Genomic DNA, 19155 nt, shown 5'->3' on the forward strand with positions numbered 1-19155 from the left:
GGTTTTTCATTGATGGTACAAGTCACATTGTCTCCAGTGGGCCTGGGTCACTGTAATAGCTTACCTGTCTATCCACATATTAATACAGACTTGGTGGGTTTAAAAACAAGTTTAAAATACTTTTTATTTTTCTATCTCCAAAGGCATTGTTCAGTTGCAAGGTTCAATATGATTCCAAGCATGTCATGGCATAGCAAACAAAAAATAAGGGAGTACAAGAACAGCACACTGATATCAAATATCTCAACATGTCCAAGATCCCATAGATCACCTAAACAACCCATAACAATAAGATATTTAGGACATTGTTTTGGAGGTTTGATTTTTTGTTTTTCTATATCACAGGGATTCTGTTAAGGAACAGATCTTCAGTGGGTCCCTAGAAGGCAAAATGAAATTGCACATGCAAATCTGTTTTCTCTGTACAGAATGATGCGCTTGCAAAGCTTGCACAGGAATTTTTGAGGAATTGCTGACAACAAGGTCCCAATATTTAGAACAGAGGTAGGGTCATAAGTTCATAGTCTGACAAATTGTAATGGTTCCATTTTAACTAGTAAAAATTTTAAAAAATAAATAAATTAGGGGAAAAAACTCTCTGAATACACATTTAGTATTTCTCATATATTCTGAGCAGCTCATTTTCTCTTTATCCAAACAAGAAGATACTCTTTGTTTCTATTGGAGATGTCTAATTAAATATCAGATGAACTGAACTCTTAGAATTTCAATGTTAGGGATATATGCAAGTGGAGGATCTTCCGTGAAAGAAGGGAGGAAAATTTCAGGAAGCTCACTAGAGACCTTGATATGCACAGCTAATTTAAGTGGGAAATACCCATATATTTTGCTGCTAGACACTATGTTAACCTTTAAAATAGACAGAAGTATTATTATTCAGACTTCTGTATTGTGCTACAGTACTGTCATGGTGTTTGTCAGGTGATTAGTCGACTCTACTAGACCTATGTTCTATTGCTGAATGAGGCAGTGGTGAGAGTTCTATGGATATGTCTATACTTACTGGGGGGGTCAGCATACTACAATCGATCTTTCGGGAATCCATTTTGCCATGTATGTGAAGATGTGACAAAATCAATCTCTCTAGGCTTGGCTGTCAACCCTGGTACTCCATGTTATTGTGTGGAATGTCAGCGTGAGCCAAAACAGGCCTGATCTACACCAGGAAAGAAAGTCATACTGATACATCAATTCTAACTACGTAAATGGCATGGCTAGAATTGTGCATCTGGTATTTACTTTGATCTCTAGTGTAGACAAGGCCTGTGAATACAGCATGCTCAGCCCATAGTGAAGGAGCATCTCAAGATGTTGTTCAATGAATTTATTAGTCACTCCAGTTCTGGCACTCAGATCTCAAGATGGAATATCTGGCATATACACGAGGGCTGGTGTTACCTTGGCCTCACTGTAGTCAATGGCACAACTTTCACTGACTGCACCTGGGTCAGGATTTCATGTCCAGCTTCTTGGGAATGAGCCATAAGATCTTTCTGACACCTTGTAGTCAATATCTCTATCTCATCGGACAAATGGCAAATTCAGCTGAAGAACTGGAGTATTGATTCTGTACTCCGTACTTGGAAATTTCTAATATATAAATATCTACATATAATACTCAGTACCCAAAAACAGTTCCTAGAGAATGTGTTTTCCTTAGAGAGCTCCCTTCCAAACAAACAAGTCAAGTTGCCTTTGACTGCTTATCTTATGACATTCGATGAAAACAGCCTTCCATTAATAAGATACCATGCTGTAAAGAAATCAAGTTAGTGCCAAAGACATTTTTTTAAAATGTTTACCTTAATAACAGATGTCTCAACTCTGGATGGAGGACTCTGTACTTGTGCTGCTGCTGCCATGTTTGCAATGGTACTAAGGTGGTTCATCTGACTCATGGCCATTGTGACTGAAGCTGGAGGTAGGCTGACAGGAATTAATGGGTGAGGCATCATCATAAAAGGAAGTTCCAGGCCTAAGAAAAAAAAATGGCAACAAATATTGATGTATATGATGCTTCTTTAGTATTGGATGTTAAGAACACAGTTTCTCATGAGTGAAATATAGGACAATGTTTGGTACAAAATGTGTTCATAAATGAACTCTTCCAACATTTCAGTGCAGAAAAATTAAATAAATTTTTTCACTTTTTGTACGTGTGTGGAATTCCATACAGTATCTATGGGGGTTTTATATGCACAAGGCGAAATTAGCAGGCATCTTAATTTGACCAAATCTGTGTATTTTTGTACTATATAATTGCTAAGAAATTATTGTTTGTGATATTTTCTATTTTAAGAACTGTAGTGAGGTATCTTAGCAATAATCTTGCCACTGCTGCACAAGTTAATAGCTATTTAAGTGATAGGTTTACTGTATTTGTGTTCATTCCTTTTGACCTCTTCTTCCCCTGCTGAACACTTTAAATAGAGTATTATGATATCCCCCACATTTTTATTTTGCATAGCCTATTTAACTAAACACAATAGAAAGACAGGAGTTCGAAAACTACTGATGTCAGTGTTGAAAGATGTCAACCCGTACCATTTGGCAGAAGGTGGTTCTGTTGAAGAGGGTTGAGAGGATGACTAACTGGAAGGTTATGCTGTCCAGGTAAGCTGGGATGGTTAACAGAGGCCTGTGATCCTTGGGTGGGGGGAGACTGAAGTTTTTCTTTATCCCAAGAACCATCACTGCTGCCTGTGGGGAATGAATATAAATTATTTGGATGCAGGAAGACTCCAAATTTGCAATGTCTGAATTTGTAAGCAAGGCCACCAATGTAACTCATTTTGTGAGTGAAAAATTAATGTTTGTAATGCATGGGTTGGGGAAGGGGGTGTTTTGTTTTCGGTCAAGAGAAAGAAAATGTACCTTTTCAGATGGATAATGATAACATTTGGAGCTCATAGTTAGAAATATTTGAACTTATGAGTGTTAGGATTGTGTTGGTTTATTTGGAAAGGAATAAGCACTTTGGCTACAGTTACACTCACGAGTTTTGCCAACAAAACCTCAGTTTTGTCAATGAATCTGGAATGTATTTTGTCGACAGTTTGTCGACAAAACTCAGCACTTCCGCTGGCGGTATTCTGCCTCTCATCCATGAGGCATAACACTGCTGTCGACAGGTTCTTTCAACAAGAAAGCTGCGTGTACATACTGGGGGCCTTCTCCCGACAGACTGGGCATCCAGAACAATGAGCACCCCTATCTGCTGTTCTTCCTTGTGCCTGTTTTGTTGAGAGAGTAGCCAGGCAGTCTGGCTGCTCTGTCAACAGAAAAGAGTGCTCTTCCGATTGGCTTTTGTGTGTGACCACGCTCTGTAGACAGAGGTTTTGTCAGGAAATCTCTTCCGACAAGCAACTTCTGTTGACAGATTGCTGTAGTATAACTGTTGCCTTTGAAATCCTAATCCTTGTTGGAAGAAGTGTGTAAACATAATAGTTCCAATGAGAAATTAAGAATGTATTTTAATCAATTGTATTTGCCATATTAATAGTTTTATTTATATTTCTATAATTTGTAATAAGTAGCACTAGAAAAAAATATACCATTCATTTATATGTGCTAGAGGGTGTTAGACTGTAAAGCTTGCTTTGTCTGACTATTGCTATACTGTATTAATTATGATCATATACGTCCTTAAGTTTTGATATTAAAATAAAACTACACAGTAATTAAGATTTTTAATCACTGATCACATTAACAAACATTGTCTTTTTGTGTATGATCAACATATATCCAGCATTGTATATTCAATTTATATTTCATTCCATTCAATATAGGAAATTATGAGTCCAACCCTGCAAGTCCTCTACTTGTTGAACCCCGGTGAAAACAAGAAATTATTTGGACCAATATGTACTGAATATAACAGTATTCCTCTGTACCTGAAAAAAAGTTTAGATTGTTCAAAATCATGACCATCAGCATATTTCACTATAACACAGTGATTCAGAATAACAGTTAAAGAATGGTATCAGTATTTCATTTATATGTATAAGTTATTGATTTCTACATTGTGGAAGTGTACTTTAAGTGACCTCTAAACTGAAGAGGTCTTTAAAAAACTATATGTCACTGAGACTCTATAATATGCTGCACAGTCTTGGGATGTGTCTACACATGCCCCTCCCTTTTGGAGGGGCATGTTATTAAGGCAAATTGGAACAAGTTAATTAAGTGCTGATATGCATATTCCATGCCTCATTAGGATAATGGCAGTCAGTCATGCTTCGAAAGTGCTGCTTTCAAAACGCAGACTGGATGTATAGACCTGGGAGCTTCAAAATAAACCCCACACTTCGAAATTCCCTTATTCCTGAAACAAATTGGGAAGAAGGGAATTTGGAAGTGTGGGGTTTATTTCAAAGTGCCAGTGTTTATACAGCCAGTCTGCATTTTGAAAGCAGCACTTTCAAAGTGCAACTCGATGCCTGTATTCTAATGAAGCATGGGATATTCATGTCAGCATCTCATTAACCTATTCCAAAGTGCCTCGTTAACATGCCCTTTCCAAAAGGGTGGGGCATGTGTAGACACGGTGTTGATCTTCTGATTCAGAAAGCTCCAGTTATGTCAGTGGGGGTAGGAGGGAGCAGTCACTGGAGCTTTCAGTAAAAAGTTCAAGACTGGGCAGCACAACAGATGCATATATACCCTCATGTAACTTATTTCAGATGCTGCCCATATTGAAATGCATTTTGTGTAATTTTTTGTTACACTGTTCACTATTATCTGATCAACAGTAGCGACCCTCTAATTTCCAAAAACTTTGGGATCAGCCCATTAGTCTTAACCTTTTTAAACAACGCTTTTACATGAGATGGCAAATGAATAAAATTTGGTAAAATTCCAATTTAATTTCTATAGACGTATTAAAAACCTGATTGTAAAAGCTATATAGCATAGTTTATAATGAAAAACACTCAATTATTGCCAGGATTCTCCTTCCCCAGCTACTTCATGAAGACAGTTAAGGTTTAATATAAATTCTAACTCATTAGCTCAATACTGTCTAGATCCCAGTGTAAATTCTTCAGGAATAAGTAATGAAATTCAGTCCAAATTCTCCAGAAGTCAAACAGAATAATTTTATTAAACAATGACAAGAATCAATTAAACCAGATATCTTTATCCCCTTTATCATTTTACAAGAAATTCTGACAATCTTTATGAAATGTTTTTCAGTTAGTTTAAGACTGGGTTGGCTAATACATGACCAATTCTTAGGATGATCTTTGACTCTCACAAGTGGGTATATCACCATGCATTTTGGAAAGTCAGTTACCTTTATAGGTAGGAAGCATCTGACTTTCAAAAATACAGAGCATGGGTTAGATTGAGTTTCAAAGTTGTTATTCTGAAAAAACAGCTTGGTTCTTCTACTTTTGTTTTCCCTAGATTTTAGCTATATTGTCTACTTATTGCAATAATGGCAAATAGATGCCTACCGTGCACGTCCATCTAGTGAATAACCTGATTGATAAGAACAGATTCAGACCCCAAATGTCTCAATTCTGTACTTGTACCTGTAACATCTTGTAGGAACTCAAGATCCGATTTATCTTTTTTTTTCCTGAGCCCCCAAAACAAGGCTCTATAGGGGAAATGAACCAAGAAGAAAGGAGGACAATACAGATTTTTGTAAAACTAAATTGAAACTTGGATCAAATTCCTCCAATTTTATGTAAAGTTCTGATATTACAAACAAGTTTTACTTTTTTAAAATAATCCATTCTGCTGTTTTTTCCACTTCCCCAACTAAGCCAGCTGTTAGTTCTCAGAAAAGAAGAAAAAGAAAAAACTAAACTTGTTAAGAAAAAATGTAATTTATTTTTTGACAAATGTAACCTTTGCCATAAGAAAGTGAAAAAATTGAGGCAAACATATTATGGTGAAATCATATTCTTACTACAAGTGGTGGGAAGGTTTCAATATTTTGTAGACATAAGTGTGACGATAGGGTCAATTTCATATCATGCCCTGTCTGTCTCTGGGGTTTGAGGTGAGGATGAATGGAGACCTGCAGATCTGTGGATATCTACTGTATATCTATGGATATCCACAGACCATATTTGCAGATCGTGGATTGGGTACAGATAAAAATTTTGTATCTGCACATGGCTGTAAGGATGAAATCACAATTAAGTTACTACACCTGTTATGTTGTTCTTAACTTGCCACAGAATGCATAAGTTCAGCCATAGGATTTCTAGTTCGGGCATTTCAACTGTAGCCAAAAACGAGAACTTCAGCGTTGGAAAGTACCTTATACATCAGCGCTACATGTACCCATTGTTTTCAGTTTCATAAACAATACTGTAATAAAATAAATAAGACACTACTATTAAAGCTAGGGCTCAATTTGTGATTGATACCATGATATTTGGGATCTGACATTGTCTGCCAAGATTAGTTTACAATGAAAATGATTCACAGTCAGTTTCCAACCCATAGCATTAGAAACCACTTACAAGATACAGCATCTTGCACTCTTAAATATCCTGAAGTGGACAGGCCTAGATACAAACAGCAAACATGGGCCATATGTTGCAGTTTTGTAATGATAGTTAAGTTCAACAGCTTTCCTCTCAAAGGAAATAGTTATTTTCTTTGGCTGCATCCGCACGAGAAAGTTCATTTGAAATATTTTTCAAAAGAAAGGGCTTTTTTGAAATATACAACAGAGCATCTACATACCAAAAGTGTCCTTCTTAAATTCAATCAAAAGAATGTGGAGCTCCTTTTGAAAGCACTATTCCACTCGTTTCAGGAAAAGCGCCTTCTTTCGAAAGCTTCTTTTGAAAGAAAATGTGTGTAGACACTAGGGCTGTGTCTACACGAGCCCCAAACTTCAAAATGGCTACGCAAATGGCCATTTTGAAGTTTACTAATGAAGCGCTGAAATGCATATTCAGCGCTTCGTTAGCATGCGGGTGGCCGCGGCACTTCGAAATTGATGCGCCTCGCCGCCACGTGTCTCATCCCAATGGGGCTCCTTTTCGAAAGGACCCTGCCTACTTCGAAGTCCCCTTATTCCCATGAGCTGATAGGAATAAGGGGACTTCGAAGTAGGTGGGGTCCTTTTGAAAAGGAGCCCCGTCGGGACGAGACGCGTGGCAGCGAGGTGCGTCAATTTCGAAGTGCTGCGGCCGCCCGCATGCTAACGAAGCGCTGAATATGCATTTCAGCGCTTCATCAGTGAACTTCAAGATGGCCATTTGCGTGGCCCTTTCGAAGTTTGGGGCTCATGTAGATGTAGCCTAGGTGGGTACTTTTATTTGAAAGACCAGTCCTCATGGTGCAGGATTATTTGATCCCTGGCCTGTTCTTTCTAAAGAGCAGGGGTTGTGTGGATGGTCTCTTTTGAAAGAGCAGATCACTCTTTTGATCTGCTTTGTTGTGTGTGGACACGCTCTTTTGAAAGAAGTTTTCTTGGAAGAGATCTTCTTGAAGCACTCTTTTTGAAAGATATAGCCTTAATGTCTAATTAAAAAAAAAAGTGTTACCCCTCAGATAGTGCTCAGTCTCTGGACAAAAAAGTGCAATCTGCCAATTCAATTGCTTTTTAAAATTTGATTTAAAAAGCATACAGTGGTTTCACAGAAAACTTTAAAACTCTGTTGCCTTCTTCCCCGCTTCCCTGCTGGATGCTTATGCTTTCCAGTTTCCATCAGTGGTTGTCAACTCCTTCTAATAGGATTAAGAGCTTGGACACCTGATATCCCTGGGTGCTGTAGTTCACCCTCATAAAAGCCGTTTGCTTTAAATTGAGAGAAAATCAGTTTTTAGTGGCATAATTAATTAAATTATGCAAATTTCTAGATTCAGCATAATACTTTGTGAAGTGACAACTGAAAGCTCCACCTTGCCTTCTGAGCTGCATTACAATTGATGTGGCACTCAACTGACCACAGAGTAGCATTTTCAAACCTTTGCTCCACTGAGAATCCAATGCAGAAATGTAGATGCAGAACTTTAGGTGTGAAAGACCTATATGTGGGCACTGATACAGGCTCTTCAGTAGCCAATTATCTATATTATGGCCCAATTTCCTTCCAAAGGAGCCTGTCTACATGGCAGCTTTTGCTTTCAGAAGGCAATCTTACAGAAGCGAGATCTTGTGGAAATATGCAAATGAGGGGCAAGATATTTTAATCAACATCTCATTTGCATCTTCCACTCCACTCATTACCATGCCCCTTCTGGAAGTAAGGGGGAGGAGTAGACGTGGCCTGAAAATTTATAATTTTATCATCCAAACTAAATATTTGGTTCTCCTTCTTAGATTCTGATTTGTTGTTATGTATGCCACTTCACCTCTGTATGATTCAATTCAACTGGCCGAAGATGGATATAAATCTTTATCAGCCGTTCAGAAATTTTGTGAGACTGCATGCCTGTAAAGCATGCTGAGGTCTTTAGGTAAAGGTACGATATAAAGTAAAGTATAATTAAATTGTAATGATTATTATAATTATTACACCAGTACCTCTGAAGCCTATATGTATATGGGTAATATTTTCAAGGAAGCAAATATTATGGGATGAGGAAAATGTTTCTCGAGATTCCTGTGGAGCATATAGCACAATGATAATCTTCCCCAGTTAGAAATTTATTTTTCTTACAAACTTTTGCCTTTGTGTGTCTGATGGTTTTATCATCAGGCTCATGGTCTCAGATTTCGCAAAAGAAAATCACACATTTCTCACCAAAAGGTGCTATGTGAGCCAAAATATTGCATAACTTTATCTCTCAAGCTTATGGACCTAGCACCATCTCTTCTGTTAGTACCATCCTAAGCATGAACACTAGCAGAAACAAATACGGCTGTTCTCCAAAAAGCAAACCTTTTTCTCATCACATGCACATGTGTACAACAGGGCTGCTAAGAGCATTTTTAGTCTCACATATGGCTATTTCTGTGCAGTCAACGGTACTAACATAAAATAAAATCACAGATTCTGATCCATTGTCTTAGTTGTATTGGATAGGTTTGTCTTGGCAATGAAAGGTAAGAACTATGATATGTACAGTAAGACACCTCTGCACCCTCATCAATCGCTCTATGAAAGAATGTGAGATTCTTACACAAATTCATCTACTAGTAAGTAAAAGTTGCACTGCAAACAGCACATTCAAGAGCAACCAGAGGTTGTTCTACTGGCTAACCAATTAAGCTGAATCTTCAACAGGAAACACCAATGAGAGGGAGAGTATTGCTTTTCACTGCCTACTGAACCATGTTGGAAGAGGTATTTCATATCTTGAAATCATTAACTGACACCAACAAAATCAAAACTGAAAAAGCATTAGGTAAAATTTATCCCTTTGCCAAAAAAATAAAACTGGTCCACATGAATGAAAGCATAAGTTCTCAGTTATAACCAATTCAGGAATACTTACAAAATTGATATTTTTTGTACAAGAACCTAATTATGTTTTGATTTCTGGATAATAAACTATGTATAGCATTGCTTTCAGTCTTGTTACAGCTGTTGTGCATGCCAGGATATTAGAAAGACAAAATGGGTGAAGTGGTATCTTTTCTTGCACCAACTTCTGCTTATGAAAAACACAAGTTTTCAAGCTTACAGAGCTCTTCTTCAAGTCTGGGAAAAGTATTCAGAATGCCACAGCTCAATGCTTACTTATACTGCTGTTATATCTAAGTGAGTTCATGAAGAAAGTATGGAGTCAAACATATAAAACTAACTGAATAACAAAACAAACAAGCAGTCAAGTAGCACTTTAAAGACTAACAAAATAATAGGGAAAAAATGTCTGGCTTTTAGGCCACCATATTCAGGACAGATATCTGTTCACTATCACAGCATTGTAAGGGCCAAATTTTTAGCTCAGTTACACACATACAACCATATTGACTTCAAGGAAGAAAGCTGGAACTAAATGAGCTGTTAATTGCTAACATGGAAAATCAAGTGCTTTCAAAAGACTATCAAAGCTCTTGTAGGAATAGCACTGTCTGTATTATGTCTTCTTCAATACCTCTGGTCGCCACTGGCCAGTCAGTGCAACTCCAGATGAAATTGTTTATGGGAGTGTAACTCTGCAGATGATTCTGGGGTGTATTAACTTGAAAATTAATTAACTTGGAAATTAAATATCAAAAAAGTAACCTGTAGATTGTAACACCGGATACAACAGCGAACACTTTTTGGCAGATAATGAAATTAATTGGCATAAAATGGACAGTCCTTTGCAATAGTAATTTTAAAGAAGAGTATCTGTTCAACAACTTCCGCTTCAAAGCAATGTAACAGACACCAATCTTCCATTGTCTGTCCTGAAAGACATATTATTTCTCCAAAATACAAGGTTATTAAAAACAAAAACAAGATTTCAAGACTGAAAACTGAAAATGTGGAATTTTTCACTTATCTGACTCTTTTAGCTTATTCTTGGCTATAGACTCTTTGCTAGCCTTTGATCTCTTACATAGTCCACAGAGTGCAATTTTGAGTTGGTTTGTTCTTAAAATGTAAGATGACTCAGGAAGTCTGTATAAGCACCTAAAATTTTCCAGAATCCAAAATCCTAACTTGATTAGGCATGCACAGTCCTACTTACAGGACAAATTGGGATACAGATTGCATCAGTTGAAATAAGTGTATGTTTTCAGTTTTTCTGACAATGTGATGTTGTTAGATTTCACTTCTGATCTTGCAGACAACACAATAAGAAAACTGTTTTTTTTTTCATTTCATCTTTTACCTTTATTTTATTGTCCATATTTTGCTAGTTTTAATCTCTCCATTGACAGGTTCACTACTGATCTTCCACACCACTTGGTCTCTATTCTGCTAGGGTATTCCAGTTAAATGAAAAGATCAGATGTATCTAAAACATACTTAAAATTATCACAAAGGGTACCTTCTGCTATGGGTGCCTAGTATGAAAGCCTACAATAATTCGATCATTACAGATCTTACCGTGGTTTTTTCTAAGTCAAGCTAAGATTTTAAAGTAAATTTGATCAGCAACTTGACTTTCCTTGCTTTTCACAAATCTACTTAGTGCTGAAATGGAAATAAGCAAGAGAATGACCTCCCCCCCCCATTAAGAAGTGCAGGTTCTTGTCTGGCTTGTTGAAATAAAGTATGGGAACCTTTAAGAGCTAGGGAGCTTAGGGATTGAGTATCGGCTGCAGCTCCTGATCAGGTCAATGTAAGGTTGCCAACTTTGAAACAGCACATACCAAAACACCCTTGCTCCAACCCTACCGTGCCACTTTCTGAGGCCCTGTCCACCAACCCCCCACTTTTCTCTATCCTAACACACTTTCACCATGCTAGGATAGGGGGTTGGGATACAGGCGAAGGTACAGGCTCTTGCTGGTTGTGTAAGCATTGGGGTGCAGGCTGGATCTGAGGGGTTTAAAACATGGGAAGGGACTTTGAGCCCAGGCAGAGGGGTGGGGTGCAGGAAGATTTTGGCAGTTTGTTCTATAAAAATTACATACAAATATAATCTATGTTAAAAGAATACTATGGTTGCAAATTCAAGCATCCAGATTTAGAAAATGGCAAAACTGTTTGTCCTAATTTAGACCCTTTGTGTATGTGTGGTTTACTAAAATGATTTTTTCACATATTCGGTATAGACCTATAGCACTCAGCTCACAAATCTTGTATCGTCGGTCACTAAATGGAGTCATACCCCCATGCTGTTTCTAAGTCATGCCCCGATATTAATAATAATGCTAATACTGTAGCTAAGAAATGGTTACTCACCTGGAGCAGTAACTGAAGTTCTTCAGGATGATTCAGGAAATTTTGAGTTGGGTCATAAAATGACCATCTTGTTTGAAATGCAATATATGTGTTTTGGGGGTGGGTGGTCTGCCATGAGGGTGTCTAGTTCCCCTATGCTTCTGGCTGCAGTGATGGCAATAAGGAAGGCCACTTTCATTGAGAGGTGTAGTAGGGAAAACATTGCTAGAGGCTTGAATGGTTTGCCCTGCAGTGTGTGTAGCACCATGTTAAGGTCCCACACAGGCATGGGTTGTTTTAGAGGTGAAAAGATGTTATTTATTCCTTCCAAGAAAAATTTAGTGACTAGGTACTCGAATGCAGTATATCCGTCAACTTTGTCATGTCTTATTGATACAGCTGCTAGATATATTCTGTTGGAGCAGTTAGCGAGTCCTTGTTGTTTGACACTGAAGATGTAGTCCAGGTATCTTGGCAGAGGAGCTCAATGAGGTGAGAGGCACAGGGTTGTACACCACTTGCAAAAGCAATGCCTTTTCTGATTGTGTGTTTGTGCCTACTGGATTTGTAGCTATTGATGAGGATTGCTTTGACTTCCTCAGAAAAAAGAGCTGAAGCCGTGTTAGCCCTGCAGGAGCACTCCTTGAGTTAGAGGAATGTGACGTGGATGGATGATCCTTCATGCACCCTCAGTCAGACAGTAAGGAATTTGCAACTGAAGTAATGGGGGAGCCACTGACAGGTAAGTTAGGCACAGGAACCAGACGTTTCTAGGCCAAGTGGGTGCTATTAATAGAACTTAGGCCCTATTTTGTCTGATTTTGTGCAGCATTCAATGAATTAGTGGGATGGGAGCACAGGCAAAAAGGAGAAGTGAGTCCTATTTGATGAGGAGGGCAGCCCCAGTGAGTGGTGTCTTAATCTCACTTGAGAGCATTATTAGGAGATAGTGATATGGTGCTCTGAGCCTCCGATGTCCAGAGCATCATCAATGCTGGCTTCTTCCTTCTCCATAAGTTAAGACAGACTCTCTTATCCCATCTTCCAAGTTCAGAAATTTGGTACTCTCACTTTTTGTGCCTCAGTAGATTGCATTTTTTTCATTATTTTAGCAGCTACTCATCAAGAAATGGATATTAAATAACCTAATACTAACTAATATCACTTTCTTCGGTCTGTAGATCCATAGGATTGTATAAGTATCAACCTATCTTTGCTTATGAAAATTAATAGGGTCACGGGACTAAGCAACCTGATTGCATCCCAGTGCTAACTACAAAACCCTGGCCTGGTCTGCTTTGCACATCAGTCTCTATTTCAGATATGGTCAAAAAGACTATTTGCAAATAGAATTCCTGAAGTAGTATCAGCTAGGCATTTAGTTTTAAGTATTTACCCATTGGTCTACATCAGGAGCAGTCAGAAATACCAATCCCTACTGAGCCATTCCTAGGGATTATGCGCCTGATTCTCTCTCTCTCTCCATCAGGATGCCACTTCCTCACTGCACCCTACAGGATACACAGAGGAATCAAACCCTGTTCTCCTCGAGACCAAAGAACCATGATTGTCCCCAGACCTAGCATGGAAAGCACAGATAACATTTTTGTACTAACCACAGTTCATAAAAACATTCAGAGAGAAAAATAAAGGAAGAAATAGATGTGCATGTACAATATTACGGGAAAGTTGGTTTATGACTAATGTGTTGGCAAATTTGCTAACAATTGTTCATTCATATATAAAACAAAATATGATTGTAATGCTGCCAAGGTCAGTGAAATTACATTCCACTTAAATAAAGAACCACAGCAGTGTTAATTTTAGATTTCAAATTTCTCAAGTCATGGGCCTTGAACTGTAGTATTTGTAAACTGCTCTGACTTTCTAAGTTGATGCAGGAAAGAAAAAAACGATATAACCATTGTATGATTTTCCCATGTAGTTCTGGAATAGTTTTGCAATTCTGGATTATTTACATATACCTATTCAAAAAGGATGCCCTTGCTTTTTCCCACATGAACTTACTAGTTATGGAGTGAAGAATCTTCCACCTCACACAAGCCTCTCCTTGTTTTATGAGGAGAACACATATCCATAAATACTGATGTCCAATAAGAGAAGGAAAGCTTCCTTTTCCCTCTTTTAATTACAGAATGCATACAAACTCAGATCCAGTGTTAGCAGGAAACACACCTTTGAAAAATCAAATCATTTCCCAGCTTTTAGAGTAGTCTGTCATTATTATTATATATATAGTTTGACTATATATACTATATATATATACTTGCACAAGCTCATCGGTTGTGGACTTGCATGTGGCTGAGGAGTCCAAGCTTTGAACGGCATGGGTGTTCACAGTGGGGTTAAGGGAATTTTCCTGGCTCTGTTGGTGCGGCTGCTGCTGTTGCTTTCATCCTCTCCACTGCTCTTCAAAGTTGTTGTATGCATGTCGTACAACAGCATGCCAGCCTGTTTGGTCTTTTGCATGCTGCTCTAGCTGATCTGGTTTTAAATCAGCATGAGCAATGTTGGTCTTCACGCAGTCTTTATATCTCTTGTGAGGCCTACCTTGATTCCTTTTGCCCTGGAGAGTTCACCTTAGAGGAGTTGTTTAGGGATTCTTGACTCCTCCATTCATCTGACGTGCCCTGTCCAGCAAAGCAGGGCTTTCAGAATCATGGCTTTGATGCTCGTGGTTCCTGCTGTGTCCAGGACTTCCAGGTTCGTAACTGTCCTGCCATCAAATGTACAGTATTGACCTCAGGCTGCGTGTGTGGAAGCACTCCAGCAGTTTTATATGTTTTCTGTTCAAGGTCCAGGTTTCACAGCCATACAGGAGACTGGTCAGGACTACAGCCTTGTACACTTTCAGTTTAGTGGACTGTTGGATATTGTGCTGAATCAACACTCGCACTCTCAGACATCCTAGTGCCCGGCTGGCCTGGCAGATTCTGGCTTTGATTTCTTTGTCAAGGGAGCCATCGCTGGCTATCACACTGCCAAGGTACTTGAACTCCTCTACTGTTTCTAACTCTGTTCCCTCAATAAAGATTGAACAGGGGAGAACAGGAGATCCTGGAGCAGTTTGAAACAGTACCTTGGTCTTTCCGAGTCTGATGGTCAAACCAAATAGGTGAGTGGCATCAGCAAACTTGTTGACGATGAGCTGGAGATCAGATTCCTTGTGTGCCATAAGTGTACAGGCATCAGCAAAAAGGGGTTGTTCAAGGGTGAGCCTCTCAAGCATCTTGGTTTTAGCATTCAGACAAAGAAGGTCGAAAAGTGACCCATCAAGTCTGTATTTTATGTAGACTCCATGGTCCAGGTCCCTAACTGTGTGGCTGAGGATGCACGTGAAAAAGAGGTTGAATAACACTGGGGCCAGCATGCATCCTTGCTTCACACCATTGGATATCTCAAATTGATCTGAGGACTTGCCATTTGAAAGAACAAAGCCAGTCATTTCTTTGTGGAACAGGCATATGAGGTTAACAAAATCTTCTTGGGCAGCCAAGTTTTGACAGGATAATCCACAGGGCTTCTCTGTTGACAGAGTCAAACACCTTGGTCAGGTCTATAAAGACAGCGTACAGATTCAAGTTCTTCACTATGCACTTTTCCTGGACCTGACGAACAGCAAACATCATGTCAATGGTGCTGCGGCCTGGGCAAAAACCACACTGTGCCTCTGGTAGGTTCTCCTCTGAGATGCTGGTGATCAGATGGTTGAGGATGACTCGAGCCAAGATCTTCCCAGCAGTACAGAGAAGGGAAATGCCCCAGTAATTTCCACAGTCAGATTTTTTGCCCTTGTTCTTGAAGAGTGAGATGATTGTGGCATCCTTAAAGTCTTTGGGTATGTCTTCTTCTTCCTAGATGCTGATCAAGATGTTGTGAAAGGCTTCAAGTGACACTGGTCCTGCCACTTTGAAAATTTCACCAGGGATACCATCCATCCCAGGGGCTTTGCCAGAGCTGGTCTTTTTGCCTTTTTGACCTCATCCATTGTAGAGGGCAGGTCAAGACTGTCTATTGTGGGTTTCTGAGGACCTAGGGTCGACAATGGAGAGTCTGTTGAGAAGGTTACTGAAGTGCTCTCTCCACCTATTGTTGATGCTGTTCTTCTCCCTCAGAAGGGTCATGTCATCTGCAGACAGGAGAGGTGTCGTACTTGGCTTTGAAGGTCCATATATAGTTTTGATAGCACTGAAGAACATCTTAGAGTTCTTGATGTCAGCGTAATATTAGACTTCATCAGCTTTACTCTCCCACCACTCATCTTGCATTTGGCAAAGTGCCTTTCGCGCCTGGCTCTGAAGGTGTTTGAAACGATCATGTTTGGAGATTGAGGACGGATCATTTTGCCACAGCAGAAATGCGTTCTGTTTTTCCTCTAAGATCTTCATGCTGGCTTCGTCATTTTCATCAAACCAGTCTTGGCGAGCACTCTTTTTCAGTACTAATGTTGACTTGGCTGACTCCGTCACCAGGGTTTTGAGCTGGTCCCACTTTTGTGTTGGGTCTCCAGTCAGAGGTCCATGGGACGTCAGCACTTCATCAAGGCAGGCTGTGAATTTCTCACGATGACCAGTATGTTGCAGCTTCCCAATGCTGAAGGAGGGTCTGACTACCTTGAGCTTCTTGCGGTGCAGCGGTGTGATGTCCATAAAGACTGATGACATTATAACTGGCAGATAGTGACTAACCAAGTTTTGGCGTACACATTTTTGTGTTGTACGTAGTTTGTCAGACACTGGAAGGCCTAGACACTGAACATTACTCCACACCTGTTGCAGTAATTAAGATTAAATAAGTGGGCTAAAGGCATTAACATAACCCAATCACTGCCCAACATTAAACAAAATTAGAGAAGGTCTGAGCCTTGGTATTCGGAGATCTCAGTCTGCTTAGTATCTTGGCAATCATACCAGGGAGAGTCCTCTTAACCTTTTATTAAAAATACAGTAAAGAAGGGAAAACAGGTAAAGCATTTTAAATGTAAATATTAAATAAGGCTTTTTTTCCTAACAACAGTCCTTGTCTTTCCCTTTAGATGTCAACAGCTTTTAGAAGGAAAAATTCTCTATTGTTTGACAGTCTCTCAAAGGGCATCAAAGCTGTCCTTTGGGGAGCAGGGTTGGAGAGGAGAATAAGTTAGCCAAGATGAGGTGGAGATGAGTATTGCTGCTGTTGTTGTTAAAGTCAGAGCTCAAGAGGAAAACGCCCCTTGTTTGACAGTCTCTTATATGGGATTGAAGCTGGTGATAACTGTTACATCAGGTGGTGTTTTGGATTCAACTGGATTAGTAGAGATGGCAAAGTCATCTGGGTCATTCTATCTCACCCATTCTGGTCAAGATACTGCTTAGGATCAGGATGACAAAGGCTTGGTGTCCCAAACACAGGTGGAGATGAAACCATTCTGGTGAAGCTCACTGTGGTAGCTTGCCTGTTCCTTCCATCTTTCTTTACATTTGTGTTTTGTTCTTTCATATTTTCCATACAACATCTCTTTCAGGACCCCAAAAGGGAACAGTGGAGGAAACTGCTCAAACTCTTCATTCTTTTGTTCACCAATTAATCCTAATATCTGACACACCAATCAACTTCTGGCTGCATATCTCCTGGTTTTAACAAGCAGAATGTCAACAAAGGCTTTTGGGAAGGATAGAGGTAAGTAAATGGGTTAATTCATGAGAAACAGTGATACTACTTTGGGGAGAAATTTTGGGTTGGGTTGTAAAACGAACATCTTTTTTAAAATATATGTGTAAGGGGGTTCTCCCATGATGGTGGCTAGTTCTCCTATGCCTCTGGCTGCGGTGATGGCAGTTAGTAAGGCCACTTACATTGAGAGGAGTAGTAGGGAACACATTGCTAGAGGGTTGAATGGTTTGCCCCTCAGTATGTGTAGCTCCATGCTAAGGTCCCATCTATGCAAGGGCTGCTTTAGAGGTGGAAATCATATCAACTTGCCTTTTTGTTAAGACTAACTCAGCTATTTTGCTTCACTATTGTTTCTTTTCCCATCAAAGATTTTATTAGAGCTTATTTTCACAGAATCACAGGGCTGGAAGAGACCTCAGGAGGTCATCTAGTCCAGCTCCCTGCTTCAAGCAGGATCAACCCCCACTAAGTCATCCCAGCTAGGACCTTGTCCAGCTGGGACTTAAAAATCTCAAGGGATGGAGAATACACCACCTCTCTAGGCAACGCATTCCAATGTTTCACTACCCTCCTGGTGAAGTAGTTTTTCCTTATATCTAACCTACACCTCTCCTTCTTCAACTTCAGACCTTTACTCCTTGTTCTGCCATCTGACACCACTGAGAACAGTTTCTCACCCTCCTTTGTAGAGCTCCCCTTCAGGAAGTTGAAGACTGCTCTTAAATCACCTCTAAGTCTTCTCTTCTGTAAACTAAACAAGCCCAAATCCCTCAGCCTATCGTCATAGGTCTTGTGCTCCAGACCCTTAATCATTTTTGTTGCCCTTCGCTGAACCTGCTCCAGCAAATCCACATCCTTTTTATGCTGGGGGGCCCAAAACTGTACACAGCGTTTCAATTGTAAATTCAAATTTTGGCATGCTATGAATTTTCACAGACTTTTTTTTACAGTTGAGTTCACAATTTGGGTAATCTTGGAGACCCAACTTTCACAACTCTCCTGCAGGATTCATAATTCATTCTCAGAATACTGATCCATTTTAAAGTCTAAGATTGAAATGCTGACTTCACTGAAGTTAATGGGTATCCTTCTAAACTTCTGCAAGGCCAAGATTTCACACAAAGGAATCCCTTGTACATTTTTACCCGTAGCTTAGACCTAACACACACCGTCTTGTCTTACCAGGGGCTCACTGACCCAACATAAAGAGCAGATTACTGTGAGCCTATTTTATTACTCCTAGATAAATCAAATATTGGCAAAAATTAATTTGCAAAATATATTTATTTTATGAATGGTTTATTATTTATTTCAATCTATTACATTGTACTAGGATTCAAAACTTCAATTCTATCTGGATTTCCAGAGAGATTCCCCAAGCAGCCTTCAAGAATGACACCGGGTTAAAGTATTTAAACATTTTCAAGAAGCTTGCTCTGAGCAGAAAGCTTTAAAAATTCAAAAAAGGACTACAGATAACAAATATAATATCTTTCATAGTTACAAAATGCAAACTCCAAGTGTTTTATCCTAATGAATAAATGAGTTTGTCCTTTATGTATAAAATATAGTTTGTGTTTGTTGCACAAGTCTTTTTTAATAATAGATGAATTTTAGGTTTGCTTCAACATATCCAATAAAGTGTGATTAATTTGGTTTTTCAAAAATGCAAACTAGACATTACTATATTACTTTGCAAAATGCACAGCTTGCAACATTATTGTCT

At 39.2% G+C, this 19155-nt stretch overlaps 1 protein-coding gene across 6 annotated transcripts in view; it reads right to left on the reverse strand.

The window, feature by feature from the left end:
- DACH1 (dachshund family transcription factor 1) overlaps positions 1–19155 on the reverse strand; it is a 523814-nt gene that overhangs the window by 166755 nt on the left and 337904 nt on the right. For 4 of the 6 annotated variants that reach the window (XM_074988771.1, XM_074988756.1, XM_074988763.1 and 1 more), the window contains 2 exons: positions 2566–2721; positions 1824–1996 (listed from right to left, as the gene is read on the reverse strand). In XM_074988771.1, the coding sequence (XP_074844872.1) occupies positions 1824–1996; positions 2566–2721 (329 nt within the window). The remainder of the gene's footprint in view (positions 1–1823; positions 1997–2565; positions 2722–19155) is intronic. The other 2 variants (XM_074988788.1, XM_074988796.1) reach the window with 1 other exon arrangement.

Source organism: Carettochelys insculpta, chromosome 1 (genome assembly GCF_033958435.1).
Source record: "Carettochelys insculpta isolate YL-2023 chromosome 1, ASM3395843v1, whole genome shotgun sequence".
In the NCBI taxonomy this organism is placed as follows: Eukaryota; Metazoa; Chordata; order Testudines; family Carettochelyidae; genus Carettochelys; species Carettochelys insculpta.